Source organism: Gracilinanus agilis, chromosome 2 (assembly GCF_016433145.1).
Source record: "Gracilinanus agilis isolate LMUSP501 chromosome 2, AgileGrace, whole genome shotgun sequence".
In the NCBI taxonomy this organism is placed as follows: domain Eukaryota; kingdom Metazoa; phylum Chordata; class Mammalia; order Didelphimorphia; family Didelphidae; genus Gracilinanus; species Gracilinanus agilis.
This window is the reverse complement of record NC_058131.1, coordinates 332,593,430-332,618,287: the sequence shown is the minus strand read 5'-3', so window position 1 is coordinate 332,618,287 and position 24,858 is coordinate 332,593,430. Positions and strand designations below refer to the sequence as shown.

Below are 24,858 nucleotides of genomic sequence, written 5' to 3'. Positions count from 1 at the left end.
GGAAGACAGACTCCATACTAAGGTTTTGAATCAAATCACAAATTTTTTTGAATAACTAGTGCCAAAGTTACTAGAGGATAAAAAGATAAACATAATTGTTATCTCCTAGGATCTCAAGTCTAACTGGGAAGACAAAATATAAACACCAGGAGAGTTGAACATAATACCAGACAAGACTGGTAAAACAAGATGGTTCAAATACATGAAGAATACCTGGAAACCAGGAGAGATAAGTTAAAGAAGTCAGCTGTATCAGAAAAGGTGCTGGATATGGAGTCAGAAGAAAATAGTCTAAATTACCAATTCACTTAGTAGCTATGTGACCATGTACATGTCACTTATCTCCCCTGTGCCTTTATTTCTACATCAGTTCTAAGCCAGGGAAATAATATAGAGTGGTGAAGAATCAGAAACTGTGCCCATCAATTGGGAAATGGCTAAACAAATTATGGTGTACAAATGTAACAGAATACTACCTGTGCCTTGTGCAATGATGAATGGGACAATTTCAGAGAAATACAGGGAGATCTGTATGAACTGCTGCATAGGAAAGTAAGTAGAACCAGGAGAACAATTATGCAATAATAACTTTGTAAAGATAACCAACTTTGAAAGACTTAATTCTGATCAAGGCAATGACTAACTATAATACCAATCGACTAATAATGAAGGAAGCATGCAACTCAGATCAGAAAATGAAACATATATTTTTAACAATCTAGGAATTTGTTTTACATGATTTTATATATATATATATAATGAGTCTTGTGTTTTTTTTTCCTCATTGAGGGGGAGGAGGTGGGATGGAGAGAAAACAAATTTCTGTTCAATGAAAAAAATTAATTTTTAATTATTTTTTAAAGTTAAAAAACTACTTTCCAGAGTAGTAAAAAATACTTTGCGCATTATTTTTTCCCTCAATTTGTTCCTCCTTTAATTACTATCTGTCTCTGATGCCTCTATACAATTCGCCTAATCTCTCACATTTCTCACTTCTCATATAAAAGCAGTTACCAAGTCCTATTGCTTTCAATTCTTGCATTTCTTCTCTTCTCTATTCCCTCTGCCACCAACCCAATATAGGCCTTCATTTTCATTTGTTTAGCCTTTTATAAGAGCTTCTTTAAGAGATCTTTCTCACATTTACTCAGCTTCCTCCCAGTCCTAACGACAATTTATCCATCATACTATTGTTACAAATAATCATTTTCACCCTTAGATTTGGACATATTACTTAATTGCTTAAAAACCTTTGTCTGGAATTCAAGAGTTTCTACAATATGTCAACACTAAACTTTTCTGGCCTTATCTCCTATTACCTAGCTCCATGCCCTTTACACTCCGATGAAGCTGGGTTCTTTTCCCTTGCCCCCTACCAAACAGGAACTGTGCTCTTATGACTCCTTGCTTTTGTTCATGCCATTCCCTATCATACAACAGAATGTCAACTGTTGTATATACCGCTATCTTTTAAAGGGCAGTTCAAATGCCACATCTTCTAGGAGAGCTGAAGTTAGCCTCTGCTCACATTAGGGGTTTGCAATAGGTGGTTAATTAGTAATGAAAGGCAGCTGAGCATGTTGGGATCTTATTAAGAAGGGGGGGAGAAAAAAAAAAGAAAGGTGGGGAAGACATTAAGTTTTTGGCAGTGCCAAAAACTGCAATATTTGTACAAAATGCAGGCTGATGTCCCTCAAAGAAGAGACAGTAAATGGTTATAGAAATGTCTTAATTCCCTCCAGGTTATCAAGGGAAATGAAGTGTTCCTCAAAGAAAGAGAGTAAGTTTTTCAAGAAGAAAAACAATTTGAAGAGGTAGAGAAAAATAATAACCTGTGTCAGAAGGATGAAGGGTTAGAAGAATGTAACAGGAAAAAAGAAAGGAAGAATGACCACTGAACACTTGGAGCAATATAACAGGCATGAGAATCTTCCATCAGAGGGGGGAAACTGGACCATAGCAGGACATTCTGAGCTCTAAGGAATGATGCTGTGGATATAAAATGTGGTACCACCAGGAAAAGATATATCATAATGGTCAGAGGAAGAGATAAGTAGTGGTGACTTGGTGCTTTTTTGCTGGGGTAGCTAAATGAAAAGTCATTTATGAAAAATCAATTGTCCTCTCTTCTCTATATGTTCTCTTATTTACTTAACAGACTCAATGGGTTCAATTATCATCCCAAAGCAGATGATTGCCAATCTTAGATCTCCTTGAGATCAAATCTTGCATCTCTAATTGCTTATCAGACATTCTGAATTGTAAGTCCTGGGCAAGAGACCTACTAAGGTCATACATGTTTTCATCACTGCAATCAAGTGAAAACAGGGATTTCAGAAGAGAAATGAAGGCATGGGGATGAACTGCTATCTAAGAGGATGACATATGAGAAAGGAACTGGAATTTATTGAACACAGCTTAAATTAAGAATAGACTCTTGGTTAGGGATGGAAAAATTCTATTAAGGATTAATTTTAAAAAAAGAGAGAGAAAACCACTCCTTTATCTGGATGGCCATATGCCACAAAGATATAATACAGAAAAACAGTAGTAGGGAAGGACCAGAAAAAACAGTATGTAGGAGTCAAAATTCAAGAAAAGCTAATTAAAGTCATATTAAAAAATTTTAAAAAGTAAAAAAAAAAATCAGACATCTCTATACAAAAGCACAAAATAGAGGTAAAAACAAAGCTAACTAGAGATCCTAAAGTAAAGAAGCAATTTCAATCTTGTAGGCATCTTCATTGAAACTTGGTAGATTAAAAAGACACATGAGCAATGGAGTTGCATTAAGCATTAAAAAGGAATATGAGGAAACACCAGAAATAGAGGGCTTGGGAAGCATGTGGTTGAACATCAAAAGGAAAAAAAAGAAGTGATGCTGTGGGAATCCACTGAAGAACTAGATGGAATGAGGAAACACAAAGTATTTTTATTCAGGAAATAAATAACAAACCCAACATGAAGGCAATGGACAGTTAACAGGAATTGAGGTCTTCCACTACGCAAATATCTGTTTGGAATGTTCTGCACAAAAAGCAAAGCAACTGAAAATTCCTACCTTGCTTTAGTGAAAAATATCATTCTTCAGAATGTGAAATCCATAAAATTGTTGTTGTTCTTTTTTTTTTTTAAAACCCTTACCTTCCATCTTAGAATCAATACTCAGTATTGGTTCCAAAGCAGAAATAGTGGTAAGGGATAGGCAATGGGGGTCAAGTGACTGGCCCAGGGTCACACACAGCTTGGAAGTGTCTGAAGCCAGATTTGAACCTAGGATCTCCCATCTCTAGGCCTGGCTCTCAATCCACTGAGCCACCCAGCTTCCCCACACAAAATTGTTCTGATCAACAAAGTGGTATTGGTTTCTGAGGTGGAAATGATGCAAATACTTAAAAGAAAGTGGCTATTACATTTTAAGAATTCATGATAGCAAGCAGAGGAAAGCTGAGTATACTTTTATAGAGGGGCAGATTTCAAAGGGTTCAAAGGGATAGTTGGATTCACATGATCTAAAATTCTATAGAAGAAGTCAGCCTAAGTCAGATGGCAAGCTCTCAAGAATTAAATTCTTAAGACACAAACAAAAACTATGTCAATGAGGAAGAAAAAAAAGGGAATGGTCAAAAGAAACAAGAGGATGCCCAGGGAACTCACTGATATTTTTAAGACACATACAGAAGATGGGAGTGAGCAGGTAACAGGATGAAAAAAAAGAGTAGTAGTCTGTTAAGAATGCTAGAAGGATTGTACACAGAGACTGATATACTATGGTAAAATCAAATGTAATGGGCTCCTGTACCAGCAGCACTGCAATGACACAAGACAGCTCTGAGGGATTTATGGTAAATATGCTACCCACATTCAGAGGAAGGACTGCAGGAGAGGAAACATATAAGATAAACAATTGCTTGAATGCATGGACTGAGGCGGACATGAATAGGAAAAGACCCTGAACAAGGACACTTGTTAAAACCAGTGGAAATATGCGTTGGCCATGGGTGGGGGGAGAGCGGGGGGGTAAAGGGGAAAGTAGGGGCATAAAGTATGTAAACAGATTTAAAACGAATATTAATAAATGTCTAAAAAAAATAATAAATAATAAAAAAAGAATGCTAGAAGGATTATGTTAAAACTCAGAATGAATTGAGGCTTATGGATTCTAAGAATAAAAAAATCTATGGGTGGAGAATACGATTGTATTGTAAGAAATGCTGAAGAGAATATTTTCAGAGAAATACAGGAAAACTCATATAAAATAATACTTAAGGGGGCAGCTGAGTAGCTCAGTGGATTAAGAGCCAAGCCTAGAGATGGGAGGTCCTAGGTGCAAATCTAGGCTCAGACACTTCCCAGCTGTGTGACCCTGGGCAAGTCACTTAACCCCCATTGCCTAGCCCTTACCACTCTTCTGCCTTGGAGCCAATACATAGTATTGACTCCAAGATGAAAGGTAAGGGCTCTAGGGGAAAAATTTTTTTCTAAAATAAAATAAAATAATACTTAGGGAGTGAATACTTAGGGGCAGAACCAGGAGAACAATAACAACAATGTTGTAAAGATAAACAAGTCTGAGTGGGCTTAGGAACTCTGATCATTGCAATGACCAATAATGACAGCAGAGAACTGATAACCCATGCTTCAAAGGAATATTAGAGATGACACAAGACTCCTACATATTACTTATTCTAAGGCTGAAGGCAAAGGTTTAAAAAAAAGAGAGAAAGAGAGATAAGGAAATTGAGGCTTTGGGACGCTAGTGAGCTGTCCATCCAACATTAGAGGTAGGACAAGAACCTAAATTTTCTTGAATTAAAGTCTGCCACTCAATCCATTATGCCACACTGTAAAGACTTAGAAGTTACAGATCTTATCTCTTACCTAATCTTCCATCATCCACCACAGTACTCTGTACAACCGACCTGTTTATTGTTTGTTGTAGTGTAAACTCAACATGCTATCAACAAATACAAGGTATGGTTGTTAGAAAAGGGTTGTAAAGTTTTGAATCTGGTCTGGATCTCATGGGCAATGGGAAACCCTGAAGTTTTTGAATAAGGGAATAACCTCTAGGGTGATGAATTAGGATACTAGCACTGGAAATATCCACAGGATAGACTGATGAGCAGGAGATCCATTAGAAAGTTACTTCAATGAGTCAAATACTACACAAAATCTCTTATCTTAAACCCAAGTCATCTTAACCCAGCCGACTCAAAATTTAGTATTCTTGCCACCACCCTACAATTCCTTCTCAGCTATTAAGGCATATCTAGGACCAGTGGTGAGAAACTATAAAGTCTTAGTAAATTTCTTAAATGGAGGGTCTGAAACATCAGTGTAGGCAACTTCTTCTTAGGGTATCTTTGACTTGGAACCCAGAATCTCATGTTAAGATTTTATTTCTACCAGAAGTCCACATGGAGTCCCCCCTTCTGACCAGAAACAAATCTGGGCATATTTGGTAAATTTTCATTAATTCTGGGAGAACAAAAGCTACAGCTGCATCTAGAAAAATAGCATCCACAGCTAGAATGAGGTAGTATAAAACCAAGTGAGGCATATTTCATCAGGCTTCTTTGAGAGGACAAAAGATAATTGTGAAGCCATCAGAAATACAAAGATAGAGAAGCTTTTGACTGAGAAAACTAACAAAGAGGAGAAAAACTATTTGGGTTTTGTAAAACTTATCTCTAGAAACTACAGATACATGTACCATGTCTTTAGGATAGCTATGCTTTTTGAAAGGACAGTATAGTGTGGGAAGATGGTCACAGTACCAGTCAAATCTGTTCCCAATTGTGGTGGAGTGAAAAGGACACTGGACTGGGAATTAGGAGACCACTTGGAGTTAAGTTCTGGCTCAGATGCTTATTAGCTGTATAACTGTGGGCAAGTCTCCTGTGATCCTAAGTTTTTGCATTTGTAGAATGATAGTAATGATGTTTGTACCCCTTGATTCACAGCACTGTGCAGAAAGCACTTTACTAGAAGCTGAAAGGCTTCATTTTGAACCATGTTTCTGCAAATGAGATATTATCAGCAAGTAACCCAGAAGTCTAGAATTTTGAAGTTGGAAAAGACTTGTGAATTCTTTTAATTTAACTCCTACTGGAACAAAAATCTGTTCCGTTCTACAGTATCCCTGACAAGTGTCCATCTAGCAAGCTAATAAACTTCTCTTATAAGTTTTAGCAGCCAGTTTATTTTTTAATGTACTGATTATACTATGATGCTTGGCACATTGGAACTATTTTTTATATGAAACAAGGGCTACATAGTTTCCATTCCGTGTATATTGACCTCAAAATCAGAGCTGGAAAGGACCTTGGAAAACAGAATATTAAAAGCTAAAATGAAACCTCAAGGCTGTCTAATTCAATATTCTAATTTTTATAGATGAAGAAACTGAAGGTCAGAGTTGATCAATCTTCACTATTTTTTTATCATGCCTCTTTCTTAGAATTTAGTGGTTCCTTATTCTTGGGCCATTTAAGTGTGCTAACTGGCAGTCCAGTTTCTCAGTATTCTGAAACTTAGCTTCCCAGCTTCCCTAACAACTTCCTGCTCATTCAGACCTTTTTGTACCTTCTCCCCAACAAAGAACATGACCTTTACTTCTGCCTAGATTTGGTCTCACTTCCAATTATTCAAGTCCTTCCTCTACAATAAAGTGAAGGCCTAGGGATTTTAAATGATTTTTAGGCTCAATAAGAACAAAACTGTAAAAAGCAAGCTAAAACACAAATAGAATTTTAGGTTAGTGTGTAGAATAGGGCAGGTAGGTGGCCCAGTAGAGAGGGCTAAGCTTGAAGTCAGGAAGGTTCATCTTCCTGAATTCAAATTTGGCCTCATAGACTTTCTAGCTCTGTGACTGGGCAAATCACTTAATCCCTTTCCCCTCAATTTCCTTATCTGTAAAATGAGCTGTAGAAGGAAAGAGCAAACCTCTCCAGTATCTTCTCCAAGAAAATCCCAAATGGGGATCACAAGGATTAACTAAAACGATTGAACAACAAAAATGAGTAGAATGAGAAGAGTAAGAGTCCTATGGTTCTCTGCAGTCAGACTTTATCTGAAGTGCTGTTATTTCTGGGCATCACATTTTAGGTGGGACTTTGATAAGGTACACCTTTGTCCACAGCTCTTCACTCTTCAGTGTCTTAGTTCTGACACTTATCAACTGTATGATCACAGAAAAATTTTTAACTTCTCCGAGTCAATTTATGATATCTGCATTGCTTACTACACAGTTATTAAGAGGAAAGTGATTCTTAAACCTTAAAGTACTATATAAAGTTAGGTTTAGCTTGGAGGAGAGAAGACTTAAGAGAGGTCATGATCTGTCTTTAAATATGCAAAGGGAGATTTGAGGTTTATAAGGTGCTTTCTTCACGACAATCCTGCAGGATATGACTTAAGAGTATACCTGAAGCCCCAAAGCTATGAGACAATTTAAATCATACACAGGAAGCTAGGGATTCAATAAGGTAGAGATGAGAGAGTGTTTTTTCAGGAAAGGAAATAATTGGTAAAAAGGCAAAAGCAGGAAATGGGAGCTCTGAATTCTAGGAACAGTTAATAAGCCAATTTGATTAGAATGTAGAGTGCATTAAGTAAGCAATGCCAGACCCTAGACAGCTGGATAAGAAATTTTAAACATAGGTGTTTTGACTCCATGTTCAACACTTTTTCCATAATATTGCACTTGTCTCTAATTATACCTTTTCTGCATATTTCATAGAGAGAATGGATGGAAAATTATGAATAAGCAAATTTTGGTTTACCAGGCAAAGGGTCAGTCTCTGGGAGAGATGATAAAACAAATCAGTGATGGTCTAAGGGCTAGAAGCCACGTCTCCTGATTGTTTGGTGTTCTGAGATTCTTTACTTCTTACTAAATGAAGAATGCTATTACAATAGACTTTTTGAAATACTGATTTTAGCAAACTGAAATTCTTAAAATTTTCTTAAGGGTGAGGATTATCTAAAGGGTAAAGATGCCTAGGTTCTGACCTTTGTCAGTCTTTTAAAGAATAAAATCTTAAAGAAAAACAACTTAAGGTATTATCTATCATTTACGACTCAATGTGATTTACCTGGGCATACCAGCTTTAAACAGCACTTTTTGCTTATTTGTTCTGAGTGACAGGCAGGCCTGTGGGCCTTTGGACAATCAACTAGCATTTGCTGGATTTACTGGAACTAGCATTATTGCCTTTTATCAATTCAGCAAATATTTACCGAGAACCTATATGATATGCATTGAAGTAATACAAAATGAGTATAAGGCATAGCCACTACCCTTAAGGACTTTTCAGTTTACTTGGGGAGACAAGAGAATTAGAAATAATGTAGTCATCAATTAATTCTGAATTGTGTAGTGGAAAGGCCATGACAAAGGAGATAGGACCTTGAAAAAGTCCTGTCTCCTCTGAGCCTGCTGCCTTTTGTACTACTGGGAGGTTAAACTGGATGACCCTCAACTTCTCTGCTAACACTGATGTTCTAAGGTTCTTTCCAGCTCTAATATTCTGTATATAGCAAAAAGAGCACTGGATTTGAAGCCAGAGGGCCTGGGTTTGAATCTTAGCTCTGGAACTTATTACTTGTGGTGTGTCACAGAAACCTCTGTAGGCCTCAGTTTCTTCATCCGATTCAGGTTTCCGTTGCACTATGTGGTCTCTATGCTCTCCTCTACCTTCAAGTCATCAGCCTGTAGGTTCGTACATTCTAAGGTCTCTTCTAGTGTGAGCCTTTTACATTTTAAGGTGCCTCCATTTTAGGCAGCCCAGGATTCTGTAAGTCAAGAGAAGGGGGACATCAATAAGGGCTCAAGTCACCGGGCAGGTTCTGTGGGATTCACTATTCCCTTGTTCACAATGATTACTGAGCGATTGCTGCTTCCAAGCAGCTGCCTCTGAAAACTAACAATGCACTCCTTTAAACATCACAAAAATACTCTTCCTAAGCTTGACTACACCCTTGTGTTATTAAAGAACAACCATCAGATAGCTGTCATATTTACATTACTCAAGGAACTGTTTCCCAGATTCTATTTTATTCATGTAGACACAGAGATTTTTGTCTGGGCAGAGCACTCAGAAACTTATCACTTATAATTCTATCAATCTTATCACCATAGGAAGGAAGGTCAGGAAAGGAGAATATATTTGAGATCTCAAGTGGCAGTTTCATAATGCACTGCTCCCTGCAGCATGAAACTTTCAAAATCTTTTTTATTTAGCAAAATAGTATCATGCTAAACTAGCAACAGCCACGTATATTACTCAAAAGCAGCTTGGTGCTGTAAAGTGAGCTGTTCTTCTCAAAGAGTGGTTTGTCTTAATACTAATAGCATTTCACTCATGGGAAAGCTGAGCTAGGATCAAAGGGAGGAAAAGAAAAAAGGAAAGAAGAATGAACAATTTTCATGGTTCAGTGCCTTTTTTGTCGCTTTGCAAATATCAAATGATCAAGTTAGAGAAAAGTATTATCTGGAGTACAAACTATCCTGGATGATTTCTTTTCCTTTGAAGTTGAAGTACCTATTACCTTCTACTGTGCTTTTTTGTTGTATGTTGCATGTTCTCTAAGCCCTAATCTAATAGTTGCAAAGAAACTTCTAAGATATACAGAAGTTATTTAGGGGAAAAAAAAAAAAAGGTCCAATATACCCAGACATTTGACTCCCTACACTCACTCATAGGCTTCATCTTTGAATCAGAAATTATTCTGAACTGTGGCAGAAACCTGAGGAATCATATCTTGTTCAACCTCATTTAGTGACCTGCCCAGGGCCACAAGGCTTTATAGTAAGCAGCAAAGTCAAGTTGTATTCTGGTCCCCAAGCCTTTTTTTATATGGAACTACTTCTGAACTCCTCCAAAAGGGTGATGATGGCTAATAGGGAGAGGGAGTAGGGTTGAGGTGTTGAGAATGAAAGTGATTAATAATGGTCACTGCTGACCACCTTTATGCTTCAGAAGGCTGTGGAGAGTGGTGAAGGAGGGGTCAGTTGGCCATGTTCTCCTCAGGAGGAATTCCTTTGTTTGAATTATGAAGAAATACTGTGGGAGTGGGGTAGAAGTTATAAGATTAGAATCAATCATTAAGTATTTAACAAGCACTTTCTAAGTGCCAGGCCTTGCATTAGAGGCTGGGATTACAAAAATAAAAAATGAAAACTGTCTTTTCCCTCAAGGAGTTTCTGTTCCATCAGGGATACTAGGTTTCAGTTCTGATTCCATCACTTACTAGCCTTGTGACCATGGGGAAATCATTTAACCTCTTGAGCTTCAATTTCCTTACCTGTAAAATGAGGAGGAGAAGAAGGAAGGAGGTTGGACAATGTAAATTTTAAAGTCCCTTTCAATTTCAGGATTTTACAATTTTTTTTTTAAACCCTTAACTTCTGTGTATTGGCTCTTGGGTGGAAGAGTGGTAAGGGTGGGCAATGGGGGTCAAGTGACTTGCCCAGGGTCACACAGCTGGGAAGTGTCTGAGGCCAGATTTGAACCCAGGACCTCCCGTCTCTAGGCCTGACTCTCAATCCACTGAGCTACCCAGCTGCCCCCAGGATTTTACAATTTAATCAAAATGCACTACATGGTGAGCCTTGACAGGGTTTGCTCACCTAAGACCCAAACTTCAGTGCATGAAGATGGGGATCCCAACTGATGAAAGGCTGATTATGGTTCCTATCTCTGCTGAGGCTACTCTTACCTGCCCAGTTTCTGTCCCTCGCCAGTGAAAGCTTTGAAAGTTCCCTTAGGCTTTACAAAGTCCTCATCTCGATGGTCCTCCATGTCCAAGTTGACCTGTCCCCCACGTGATAACCTTCGTAGTTCTGTAGGTACTTCCCTGGAGAAGAAAGGCAGCAGTGAGATTCAAAAAGAGAAGCTAGCAAATGATGTAGTCTGTGCAGAGATGAGGGGGAGAAGAGAAAGTTAACAATGAAAGGTATTTACAAGATGTGGCATAATCTACAGGATAACAAGTCAGCTTTCCTCATTCAATCATTAGTACCTACTGTGTGCAAAATAGTTGCTGCTCTTCAAACCTCTCATGGCTCCTACTTTTCTTCCCTCCATTTTCCTTGCCTCAAACCTTACTTTACATAGAAAAAATTGATGCCATTTGCTGTGAACTCCCCTTTTATCTATCACTCAGATGCCTTCTGCCACTGATTTCTCCTGTCTCACATGGAGTGGACTTTCTCCCTTACTAAGGAGAACTCCTTGATTTCTCAAGCAATCCTATTCCATTCTATCACTTTCAACAGACTTTACCTTCTGGTATCTCTATTCTTCCACTTATTTTCAATCTCCCCCTTTTTGCTGGCTTATTTCTTGCTACTTGCAAAACATACTCATGTCTCTTTCATTATGAAAAATCCCTCACTTGATCCTTCCATCTCTGCTAACTTTCACTTCTGTTCTTTGTAGAAAAATTCCTTGAAAAGGTTGGCTATGATAGGTGCCTCCAATTTCTGTTTTCACACCCCCTGCAATTTTGCATTTTGACTATATCATTCCACCTAAACTGTTCTTTCTAATGTTAACAATGTGCTCTTAATTACCAAATCTAATGGCCCTTCCCCTCTCAATCTTTATTCTCTTTGATTTCTCTGTGGCCTTTGCCATTGTTGATGACTCATTCCTCCTGGATACTCTCTTCTCTCTAGCATGACACCATTCTTTCCTGGTTCTCCCCGTCTATCTGACTGCTTCTTCTGTCTCCAGTGTTTGATCCTCACCTAGATCATGCCCATAGGTGTCCCTCAGGGTTCCTGTCTTGTGCTCTCTTCTCTTCTTCCTGTTTTACTTCATTTAGTGATCTCATTAGCTCCCAAAGACTTAATTATTGTCTTTATGCTGACGATTCTCAAATATATCTATCCAAAAATCTCCTTTGACCTCTAATCTTACATCTCCAACTGCCTTTCAGATATTTCAAATTGGATGTCCAAAAGACACATTAAATGAAACATGTCTAAAACAGAACTCATCTTTTCCCCAAACCTTCCCTCCCTACGGACTTCTCTATTATAAGGGAGGGCAACACCATCCTTTACTCCTTTAGGCTTGCAACCTAGAGGCCATCCTGGATTCCTCATTCTCTCTCACCCTGTGTCCAAGGTGTTGCCAAGAGACCTCTCGATTTCACCTCAGCAACATCTCCTGAAAAGCTCCCCTCTCCTCTGACACTGCCACTAGGCTAGTGCAGGCCCTCATCACCGCATGTCTGGATTATTGCAATAACCCACTGGTAAATCTGCCTGTCTCAAGTTTCTCCCCATTCTCCACTTATTCACTCAAATGACTTTCCTAACACTCAATGATCATGTCACTCCAATTGACCCTCCTACTCAATAACTTCTAGGATCAAATATATAGTATGCCTTGTTTTGTATTCAAAGTTCATCATTATCTATCTTCCTCCTACCATCCAGACTTCTTATACCTTACTCCCTTACCATGTACTCCATCTGGTGACACTGGCCTCCTGGCTATTCTATAAATAAGACATTTCATGTCTCAGCTTTGGACATTTTTTCTGGCAGTCTCCCACTTCAGGAATGCTCCCCTTCTCTGTTCTGACTACTTTCCTCTCTGGCTTCCCTGCCTCAACTAAAATCCAGGTTTTTTTTGCAGGATGCCTTTCCCAATCCCTCTTAATTCTAATGCCTTCCCTCTGTTACTTCCTATTTATTCTGCATAAAGCTTATTTGTATATATTTGTTTTCATGTTCCCTGCCCTTCATTAGACTATGGGATCCTTGAAGGAAAGGATTGTCTTTTCCTTCTTTTTATATTCCCAGCACTTATAACAGTGCCTAGCACATTGTGGTTGTTAAATAAATGTTTACTGATTTACCAAACCTACCATATGCCTATATTTAGCATCTACCCTTTCCCCTCCTCCTACTATTGGTGGTCTCAATAGGAGAAGCAAGCTTGCTAGATTAGACATCTAGTAAAATGTTAGAATTGGAAGAAATCTTAGAGATTACCTAGTTCAATCTTTTGATTTATGCAGAAGAAACTTTGGCGAATGATTTATTCAAGGGTCATAAACAGTTCTGCGAAGAGAGCAACTCCTAAGTAGTACAACTTAAAAGAAAAAAAGTAACTTCTAGCATGAACTCCCTAGTCAGAACCCTTCTTCCAAGCCCATCCTCCCCCCCTGCTCTTTTTGTAGAAATAGACTGTGGCTTTGTGACAAAGGTACAAAGTGTAGGTAGGATCTTTACTAAAAAAGCATTTCTTTTTGTAGTTAGTTCATTGAGGATATATTCAAAATCTCAAAGGGATTCTTCACACATAAACTAATATAATATGTAAAGTATCATTTCAATCTTGGTCAGTTTGATCTTAGATTTAGATAAATTAGGTGGAAATAAATTAAAGGCCAGAGAGGTAGATTATGAAGAAATCAAAGAGGCTAACCTCATATATCTTTATGTAAAATGCCTGAGGAAAAACCCTGATGATTTTAAAACAAAAGGCTGTTGGAACTGCCTTGCAGAAGAATGTATATGGAAAGAGCTGGATTTCCATCACCACCACCACCCTTGGGCACAAAGGCTGCTGCTGCCTACCCTCTGCGGATAGACTCCAGAAACTGGGCATTAGATGGGTCTTGGTAGCTTCTCAGCTCACCACTGTCCAGGCTGAATCCACTCTTCCAGAGCTTCAATACTATATGCACCTGAAATTATAAGAAGACAGTCAGCATGTTTAGAATAAGCCAGCAGTATTTCAATTACCTTATTCAAATCAGTAGCTCCCATATTGGAAATTTAATCTCAATCTGCCAAAATTATCCTTTACTCTCAGGACAATTAGAGTCAACCTGCTTCTAAATGGTGTCATTGGTTTCATTTAGAACCCACCCTTTCTGCCTCATTAGAAGCCCTCAACTATTCTTCAGACTAAAAGAATTTAAACTTAAAGAAAATAATGAAGGAGCAGCAGAGCTGAGTACTAGGACCTAGATATTGAGCCTCTAGGTCAGTGATGACAAACCTTTTAGAGACTGAGTCCCCAAACTACAACCCTCAGACTGCATGTAAGCTGCACTCTTACCCCAGTCAGGGGAGGAAGGAAAGCATTTCCAATGGGCTGCTGGGCATAGGGGTGGGTGAGAAATGACCTCAGACAAGGTACAGAGGGGAAGGGGAGCACAGCTCTAGGTCATTTCCTCTCTTTTCTCAAGAATTTCTCTACACAATCCTCTATAATTTTGTTTCTCTATCAAAACTGCCCTCTCCAAAGCCATCAATGATTTCAAAATTTCCAAAAGCTTTCATTCCACGTCCTTTTTGTGCTCTCTTACTAGATATTTTCTCCTCCCTGGGTTTTTGTGACTCTATGTTTACCCCTTCTCCTCCTCAATCTTCTTCGCTGGGTCATCAACAATATTATAATATCTATCTGTGGGTGTCCTTAAAGGTTCCATCCTGGATCTTCTTGTCTCTATATATTCCTTCTCAGTGATCTCATAAGTTCCTATGGTTAACCTATTATAGATGATTCCCAGAACTATATATCTAGGCCTTCTCCTGAGCTCCAGTCCTGCATCATCAACTATATACTGGACATTTCTAATTGATGGTCTTATGGGCATTTCAAACACAACAGGTCAAAAATGGAACTCATTATCTCCATACTCCACCACCTCTATTATCTCTTTCTAAACTTCGCTATTTCTGCTGAGGGCACCACTACTGTTCGTTTCCCAGGCTCACTCACACCACATCACCATTCAGTTGCTAAATCTTATGGTTACCACTGTTAGACCTGTGGCTGGGAATACCCGAGTTTGCATTCAGACACTACCTGTGTAATGTTGGGTAAGTCATTTAAGCTCTCTGAGCCTCCGTTTCCTCATCTATAAAATGGAGATAATAAGAACAACTACTTCCCAGAGTAGTTGTGACAATTAAATGAGATAATACATGTAAAGTACTTTACAAACTTGAAAAGTAATTATGTAAATACTAGCTATTATTACCACATCTCTCCTATCTGTTTGCCTCTCTCCACTTATAGTAATCCCTATTCTTTAGGCCCTCATCTTTCATCTGAATTATTGTCTCCAAATTAGTCACCTTGATTCAAGTCTCTCCTCAAAGTCTCTCATTTCTTACCAGCTGTCCTCCATAAACATATTTTTAGCCAAGCTTGTTTTCTTCATTCTTCTCCATTTCCCCTCTATGTGCCTTCACATAGGCTAGGTTCCAAACCTGTCAGAAGGATACTTCCTCTTCTCCCTGGGCTCCTGAAATCCCTAATTTCCTTTGAGGCTAGGCCTAGGTACTACTTGTTCGCGTCTAAAAACTGTTCTCTTCCATCTCAGTATCAATTTCAAGACAGAAGAGTGGCAAGAGCCAGGCAACTGGGGTTAAATGACTTGCCTGGGGTCAAATAGCTAGGAAGTATCTGAGGCAACATTTGAACCCAGGTCCTCCCAACTCCAGGCCTGAAGTTCTATCCACTGTGCCTTAGGTGCCTCTTTCTATGAGACCCTTCTTGATTTCTACAGCGTTACATATGTACATACTGTTTCTCCCAGTTAGACTGTGAACAAACACCCCAGGGGCAGAAATGTTTCACTTGTGTCTTCATATCCTTAGCATTTAGCACTGAGCCTGGTATATACTAAGTACTTTTAAAATGCTTATTGTTCAGTTCTCCTTTTCTGTGCTCCTTCCATGCAAATTCATTCAATATCCTCTTTCTTCCATCCATTTCATCCTTATCTTTCAACCCTAGTCCTCAAATGACTCAATCAGACAATTTAAAAATGAGTTGTTGGAAATTTTTATTCCATTATTAATATTTATTCAATAACTCTAAAAAAGCTTTCCCCTACCTTACTGTGATTTGACCACAGAGGTCTTTAAGTAGGAGACAGCCTCCTTCTAATAAAACAGAACATATTTAGGAGTGTCCCTTCAGAGGTAAGAGGAGGATACTCACGTCTTGGCCAGCATATGACCGCCTTTCTCCTGCTACATAGGCAGACTCCTCCTCTGGGGCTGCCCCAAGACGGTATCCACCCCCTGCAAATGGCTGTAAGAGATGGACAAGCAAAATGAGCAAAGCAGAAATTATGAACCACCATTTTTGGGTCTTAAACAATGGCTGGGATTTTATTAACAAGAATGATTTAGAAATAACATGAAAAATGTCTTTAAAAATTAGAAGGGCTGTCACAGAGATGGAAAATTAGATTTATTCAACCAGAGAAAGAACTGGGTCCAATAAGAAGTTAAAGAAGGAAGATCTAAGGAAGAACATACAATTAGAATTGCCTGACAACAGATGTTTATCTTAATGAAGAAATGGCTTTTCAGGCACTTAAAGTCACAGAATCAAAGGATGATAGAACAAAATGAGCTATCATCCAGTTCAATCTCTTAGTGTTACTGATAAAGACACTAAAAGCCATAGAGGTTTAATTACTAGCCCTAAGGCTGAAAAGATTAAATAGCAAGACCAGGAGCCTTTTTACCTCCTCCTGGGGGTGAATGGACAGACAGAAGCTAAGCTGGGTTTCAAATCAGCAAGCAGTAGGCAAAACTTCAGTGGCCCCCAAGTTCAACCCAGACAGAGTGGATGATTTCTGATTATTGAATGAGAGTTGTAGCAGGTATAGTGTGACTAATATTGCCTGCCTGTGGAGCCCTCACCATCTCAAGGGAAACCAAGAGGAGTACACTGTGTTCAAGAGTCATCACAATAGACTGGACATTGATCTAACCAAGAGGTTTTTGCCATGAGTGAGTGGATTTCTTGCTAGCACTCTGAGGGAGCAGCAGTGGGCAAAGGAACAGAACCTTGATTTTTGTTTATTTGTCTGCTAGAACTGAAGCTGTTTGCTGCCTTCTCTGGACAGGATGTGGGGAATGACTGAGCTGGGTGTGTTAACATTGCCTATTTTATTCATTCCTAAAATTCTGATTCAAGTTTTATACAATTAAAAAAAAAATAGCAAGACCAGGTTTCACATCCAGGTCCTGACTCCAAAATCAGTGCTCCATTATAACATCTTACCTCTTTAAACAGTCTAGATTGTCCCACGATAGGGGTTGAAGACAGGATTCTTTTATTAGGGGAGAGAGTTGAACTATTAGCTATTTAAGGTCTCTTCCAATTCTGTGATTTTAAACCAATGCATTTTAGAGTGGGAGCTGTCTATATCTTTTTTGTACAGCTGTTTGCAAGTTGTCTCATTAGACTGTGAGCTTCTGAGAGCAGAGACTAGTTTTTGGCTTGCCTTTGTATCACCAATGCTTAACACAGTGCTTGGCACAGAAAAAGTGCTTAATAAATGCTTATTGACTTGATGTCTTAATGTTCTTCTCCTATGGAAAAGGCTGTAACTGTTTTCAACAAAAGGACAATCCTAACCATTACAAACAAATAGTAAACAAGTTATCCTTTTAAAAAACCCTTACCTTCTGTCTTAGTGTCAATTCTAAGACAGAAGAGTGGCAAGGGCTAGGCAATAGGGGTTAAGTGACTTGCCTGGCTAGGGTCACACAGCTAGAAAGTGTCTGAGACCAGATTTGAATCCAGGTTCTCCCGAACAGGCCTAGCATTCTATCCACTGTGTTACCTAGCTGACCTAAAAACAGTTACTTCTGGGGTAGAAATCATCACTTGGGAAGTTAAATCATCTTTCTGAGCCTCTCATTTCCTCATCTGAAAACTAGGGCTTAGATGACCAGTCCTGTATCTCCCCACAGGAGACTGTTGTGAGAATCAAGTGAAATGAGGGAGTAGAGCACTCTGCAGTCTCACAACATGAGATTGACGATAGTTTTTGTCATGAAGGGCTCCTCCTTTACAAATGGAAACAGCGATGCAAACAGGAAGCAAGCATGACCCCGCCTTCTCACTTTTGGCTTGCTAGTCTCGCCAGGGCTCTTGGCCATTCGATCGACAGCCACTGCTCCATGCTCCTTGGCACCTTTGAAGAGATCTTCCACCAACTCATTAGGGCTTTTCTTTCTTGGGGGGCCAACAATCTGTTGTCCACTTCTCTCTGAGCCTCCGGCGTAAAACCTGCACAGAAGAAAGGCCTCTGACATTGAAGGTTTGGGATTATTAGATCATGCACTGGGCTTGAAATCAACAGACCTGGCTCTGAGTCCCAATTCTAACACTTACTAGCTGTGTGACTGGACAACTTCCTTTACTTCTTTAAACCTCAATTTTCTAAAATGGGAGTATTAACCCCTTTCCCCACTAGTTTACAAGGCAATTATGAGGATCAAATGAACAACGTATGGAAAGTGTCTCAATCATTACTATGCAATTGAAGTTATTATTTACTTATTCATTTGATCAGAAACTTTCCAGGATATAACTACAGGTTTGAGTTAGTAGGGAAGTTAGTAGTTTGGGAACTAAACAACTGTTGGGAATTAGATTCAGAATTAACTGGTAATGCTTTATACTAGTAATGCTTAAGTATGAAGCAAAATATGCTATAATTACTATATAAATTCAACAAATAAACCATGGGGGAGAGAGCCTTGTGCTAGGGGAGATATAAAGATGAATAAATGCAAGCTTCACTTTCAATAAACTGGAAATCCAGGGTTATTTCATTTTCATCCTTGCAACAACTGAAGAATAAATATTATTTCCACTTTATAGATGAAGAAACTGAGGCTCAGAGAAATTACATAGTAATATATTATTTTAAAACTTCAGTCCCTGGCTCTCACCAGTATGGACATAGGATGTTATAAAAAGGAGGGATCAGTAAGATTGAGGGCAGATCCTAATTTTATTTACTTCATTCTCAAAGACAGTAATAAGCATGGACAATTTATATACTTTTCTGATTAAGGTTTTTCAATGGATAAGGGTCTTTCTTGTTATTTATAATACAATGAACATCTGTTAAATGACCTTAGTATACAGAGCACCATGCTAGGCATTGGAAGCAATAAGGCTTATATGTGATTCTTGACCTCAAAGAGCTCATAGTCAAGGAAGGGGATAAAATAACACAGAATAAATATAATACACAACATTAATAAGGGTATTAGATACAAGAAAACTACAATGTAAAGTTGGGGCAGATTTAGTGTAAGCAGTGTCACCTGAGTTTGTGTAGTACCTTGGGCCATGCCCTAGAAAGTAAAGTTGCCAGCCTGCCAGTAGCCAGAGCTCGTTTCATTCCTATATCCCGTTCCACTCTGTGACTGTCAATAGCTCAAAAATAGGAAGCTATGAAAATCAGTTTCTGCCTTTGCTAACCTAAAATGTTAAATTATTTCTTTGATTTGTTCCTTGGTGGTGAGGATATGAGGTCAAAGCTCTCATCCAGATTAAGACAAAAGCATCAACTTCATTTCCAATGTGAAATACTAAGGTTACAAGGATCAGAGTATTGATGTGTTGGTGGTTGGGGAAGGCCTACTATATGGAAGTAGACTGGGGGAATGGAAAAGTAGATCTCAAAAATTAATGTGCTTTCCCTCAAGAGACCTCAAAGCCCTAAATGCTCACTTATTAACCTAAAGTCCCCTAAGAGGGAACATGGAAAAATAGAGAGCTGGCCTCAAAGGCAGACTAAGATCCTTCTGACACAGTCCCCCTTCTAACACACACATGCCTTTAGGGAAGTCACTGGATCTCTCAGTACTCTGCCTCCCAGAACAACTTTATGACATGAGAAGCTTCAGAGGAAGGGCTAAACTGAATGTATAGACAGCTACTCTCAGGGAATTTCCTCCACCAATTAGATAGCAGATTCCAATCCCTATCTCTAAAAGGAAAGACCAAAGTATTTATGGCTGACAAGACTGCTTTGGAAGTAATCTAGTTCAAACTCCCTCAACTGGTAGCTAAGCAAACCGTAGCTTGGGAAGTTACATGACTTGCTCAAAGTCCCACAAGCATTAAGTACAAGACTGAGGATAAGAAACAGAAGCTTCCTGCCTCAAAATTCAATGTTCTTTCAATCCCACCAAGTTATACAGGAAGGTTCTAAAGCAGATTTAATAACTAGTGGGAAAAGTCCTAGAGGCAGGAGCCCCAGGTTTTAGTCCCAATGCTGCTTACTAAGCATCTGATCTCAGACAAGTATTTCTTCCTCCTCTTGGTAACCCATTTTGTAATCTCTAAAAGAAAGAAGGTTAACCAAGAGTCTAAATCCCTAAGAAGTTGTAATTCTCCAATTAACTTGTAGAGTCACAATGCGAATGATAAGAAATCCTATATGATCCCAGCTTTTCATCTGTTACCTGTATAACATTGCACAATTCATTTAACCTTCTCCCCACCCCCTCAGTGTCTTCACTTGTCAAATTGGGAGTTCACTCTAAAGTCCCTTCCAGATCTAAAACTATGATTTTTCACTTTACTTTTCAATTAAGTAGTAACCATGGCATTAGAATATTTCCCTTAATGGCCATCATCTTGTATTCTCCCCTATGTAGGAAGAGTATTCTCTGCATGGAGTAGATGGTTAGAGTTTTATTGAATAAATGAATGAACTAAAATATATGAAAGGAGATCTGTTCAGCTCACTGCTGTTGAATTCAAAGACAGGAATAGTTTAATTTTACTGCAATTAACAGTGCTTTGTAATAACATTGCAGATACTAACCCCCAACAATAAGTCCCACTATAATATGATTCAGGATGCCTCCCTTTCTCTACCTAGCCTCTTGTTTCTTCTTTCTTTTCTACTTCAGTATTGTTTCTACAGAATTGCCCACTCTAAAATACTGTCTCTGTCAGAACTGATAAATAAACAAGGAAGAAAAAAGCCACTAGGCAGGGTGTACTTGTTTAAGAAGTTCTGTTTAACTAGGTTATGGGATCCCTTATAAAATTATTTCAGAATCTTATCTGAGAAACAGATTGTGACCAATTTGAAACAACAATGGACTTTCACTGCATAGGAACTTGTTCAGAAGATACTAAGAAGGATTATTTAACATAATGAATGATAATTACCTGGAATACTTGGTGGATATATCAATGGGACTCTATTAATTATAGGTCTCACAGTGCAAATGTATACTTTTCTGAAAGACTGACAGCATATTTTAATGAAGACTCACTCACCTCTGACCCTCTTCATCATCTTCATCATCTTCTTGGGCATGAACAAGGTCTCTGAATGATGTCACCCTGTTGTCACTAGAGAATCAAAAGGGAATAAAATGATTTTCTGGATCAAAGAACACTGAGCTCCAACTTTTAGAGTAGGAGTGGGTTCTTGAAGTATATAAGCTTTTTAAAAAAAAAAATTTGAAAATTTTACTTCTCTATACAGCTATTCCTTCTATATTGTGAGAATTAGAGACACAGCATCCCTATGAACTGAAAAATCTATACAAAATTTTTTTAACATTCCCTTTGTACCAGAGAAGTCTGAATTTTTTTTCATGGTATGTTTATAGTAGTTTATCATAAATTTTGGGTTACAGTGGAATTACAGTTGGCTATTGGGGGGGGGTTGAAGAGGAAGAGGGGAGGGAAAAAACATGAATCATGTAACCATAAAAAAAATCTAAAAACTAAAAAAAAAATTAAAAAAATTGGGGGGTTAAGTATGCATTTCTGAGTTTCTAAACTTTTTCTGTTGTCTGTGGCTTCTGCAAAATTCCCTCAAAATTCCCATTTAATTTCTTTCTTTTAAAAAAAAACCTTATCTTTCATATTAGTATCATTACTGTGCAGAAGAGCAGTAAGGTCTAGGCAAGAGGAGTCAAGTGACTTGCCCAGGGTCACACAGCTAGGAAGTGTCTTGACACCAGATCTGAACCCAGGAACTCCCATCTCCAGGCCTGGCTTTCTATCCACTGAACCACTTGGCTGCCCCCTTCCATTTATTTCTTATTCCATGATTTAATTAGTTTACTTTGTTACCTAATTTGTTTTGCAATCCTATTTAAAAATGTTCTCCTAATAAGAAGTCAATAGACTTTACTAGACTGTGAAAGAAGTTGATAGCATAAGTACTGGGGGTGGGGGGAAGAGTGAGCATGAGCATGAGTATGAGTGTGAGTGTGAGTGTGAGTTAACTCCTGGTCTAGAACTTCTGCTTTTAGTTAATATCATCACTAAAAATAACAGGAGCAGCTACTCACATTATACAAAGCACTTTCTTCACAACTCCTCTATGAAATAGATAGTTCAAGAATTATTATTCTCACTTTACAGAGGAGGCTCAGAGATTAAATGACTTGTCCAGGGTCACATAGCTCTGATGTGAAAAAAGGCTGGGACTCAGGATCTGACTTCCAATCCAGTGCTTTTTGTGCTACATGTTTCCTCTGAGAGGTACAATGGAAGTATCTGATGACACTTTTGTGTAAATGTGTCCATACGTTAATAATATCTAGGGTCTGCTCAAAGAGGCAGTATGCTACAGTGATTAGTTACCTTGCGACCAGGAAGACATGGGTTCAAATTTCATCCCTGACATATTTAATCTCTTTGCTCCCTAGGCCAGAAATGTCAAACACAAGCAGCCTACAACACTGCCTGCCCAAACCAGATTAAAATATAATGTTAATACATGGGTTTTCTAAGTTAAAACATGGCCTGTAGGCCATAGAGTTTAGTGGTCTCTGTTTCCATCTGAGTTTGCCATCACTGCTCTAGGCAACTCTCTAAGACTATAATTTGCATTAAAAGTGCCTACTGGGGGCAGTTGGATGGCTCAATGGGTTGAGAGCCAGGCCTAGAGATGGGAGGTCCTGGGTTCAAATTAGGGCGCAGATACTTCCTAGCTGTGTCACTTAACCCCCACTGCCTAGCCCTTACTGCTCTTCTGCCTTAGAACAGCAGGAGGTAAAAGTTTAAATTTAAAAAAAAAAAAAAAAAAAAAAAAAAAGTACTTACTACTCAAGTAAAGGGAACTGACTCACCCAAAAGTTGTCTTTATCAACAAAAGGACAATTTCCATCCTTGTCCTGTTCAAAACAATGTTATATTTTTCTCTTCAAGGGATATATCAGAAAACCAAAGAAGTCGTACTCTTCTGAAGAGGAATGCTACTCCTTTTAAACAGGGCAGCTTTACTTTAAAGCTCTTATAAAAGCTATCCATACTAGGTAAATAATTTACTTCTAGTGTGTTGGACTCATTCATATTTTTCAGAATATATTGTACAACAACACTATTAATCTATACAAAAATCAAACTGACTAATCATGAAATGGGTTAATTTACTTTCTATAATTCTGGTGCAGTTTTCCTACTACAAACCTGTCCTCAAATATTACTCTGAGATTCTCAGATAGCCAAGTTACATATAAAGACTATCTTTCCTTGGTATCTTAGAAAAAAAGAAAAAATCAGTTTCATTGTAACACAGGAAAAGAAAAAAAACAACTCATGCAGACCAGAGAGGTTAGATACAGAGGAAGGAATTGTTTCACTAAAAACTAATCTCAAACTGAATTAGAGGGGGAAGGGAGGGAAAAACCAAACACCATAACAAAGAGGACAATTGGGTGACAGAAATCTCTAAAGTTCTATCCCTCTAGAAATAACTGGACAATGATAGTCTGAGTCAGCAAGTCAATTCCCTGCCAGGGCTGGCTGAATTCCCCAGAACTTGCATCCAAGACAGTTCAAACTAGTTTCAAAGATGATTTATGATTTTTCATGAGAAAGAAATCTTATTAACAAATTTCATGATTTGAAAGTTTTGTTAGATTTCAAACTCCAACCCCCTTCAAAAGACTGAACAAATCTTCCAAAATAATCTCTTTCTCCCAGAACTATTTACTTTGGCCAATGGTCTCTGTCCCTAAGTCCATTCCTAAAAAAGACACAGTTTTTATCAAGAGTCTGAAAAAGAGTATCCACTTAAAAATGAACAGAAAATCAGCCTTCGCTCTCTACTGGCTCCTTCCCCAATGCTGCTGTGCCCTTGAGTTATCAATCTATATTATCTTGAAACTAGAAAAAGTGAGTGGTTTCCATTTACTTCATATACTTCACTGCTATTTACTTTGAAACTCTTGCAATCTGGGCTTGCAACCTAAGCACTGTACTTGAAAAGGTTCTTTCAAAATTCACCAATGACTTCCTAATGGCTAAATCCAAAGGTCTTTTCTTATACATATTTCTCATACATATCTTTTGATCCCAAACAACTTGTGACTACCTCTTACCTTAGCTTGTGACATTTCTCTTTCCAGATTTTCCTATTTCATCAATATCCTACTACCCTTAAGTATGGTTATCTGCTAAGGCTCATTTCTTCTCTCTTTCCCTCACATTACTTCCCCTGACGTTACCCCTTCTGGCAAACTCAATCATTGCTTGCTATCCAGATGATTCCTAATCAAATGTATGTAGTTGTCTTTTTCTTGAACTTTCAGCCACAAACAAGTCTCCAAATGCTGCTATCTATCTTCAACTGAAGTACCTCAAATGCAACCTGAGTCAATGCCTTTAACAAAAATCCTATCTTCCTCCCACCTTTGGTATTTCTATTACTATCACCACCCCTACTCAGGCTTAAAACATCATTGGCATTTTTTATTTTTCTATCCCTCACTCTTCCCCTTCAATATTCAATCTGTTGCCCAGAGATGTCTTGCTGATTTTACATCTACAATATCAATCCATTCAAATTGCCAACACCCTACACTTTCTTTTATAGTACCTTTTATACTTATCTGTTGATGTCATTCTCCCTACTCAGAAACCTCTAGTGGTTTCTTACTGCCAAGAAGTCAAAATACAAACTCCTTGACCCAGCATTTAGGTTACAATCTGTCTCCAATCTAGTTTTCCAAATTTATTTCATGTTACTTTCTTTCACAAACATTAATTTTTAACAAACCTCAATACTGGAAAA

General features: G+C 38.4%; 1 protein-coding gene across 2 annotated transcripts in view; it reads right to left on the bottom strand.

Annotated features, from left to right (window-relative positions):
* Positions 1 to 24,858, bottom strand: part of NSFL1C (NSFL1 cofactor) — a 36,874-nt gene that overhangs the window by 4,563 nt on the left and 7,453 nt on the right. Inside the window, exons 3-8 of one of the 2 annotated variants that reach the window (XM_044664275.1) lie at positions 21,102 to 21,176; positions 18,153 to 18,158; positions 17,912 to 18,077; positions 15,987 to 16,079; positions 13,604 to 13,713; positions 10,726 to 10,863 (exon numbers count right to left, since the gene is read on the bottom strand). In XM_044664275.1, coding sequence (XP_044520210.1) covers positions 10,726 to 10,863; positions 13,604 to 13,713; positions 15,987 to 16,079; positions 17,912 to 18,077; positions 18,153 to 18,158; positions 21,102 to 21,176 — 588 coding nt within the window. The remainder of the gene's footprint in view (positions 1 to 10,725; positions 10,864 to 13,603; positions 13,714 to 15,986; positions 16,080 to 17,911; positions 18,078 to 18,152; positions 18,159 to 21,101; positions 21,177 to 24,858) is intronic. The other variant, XM_044664274.1, reaches the window with a different exon arrangement.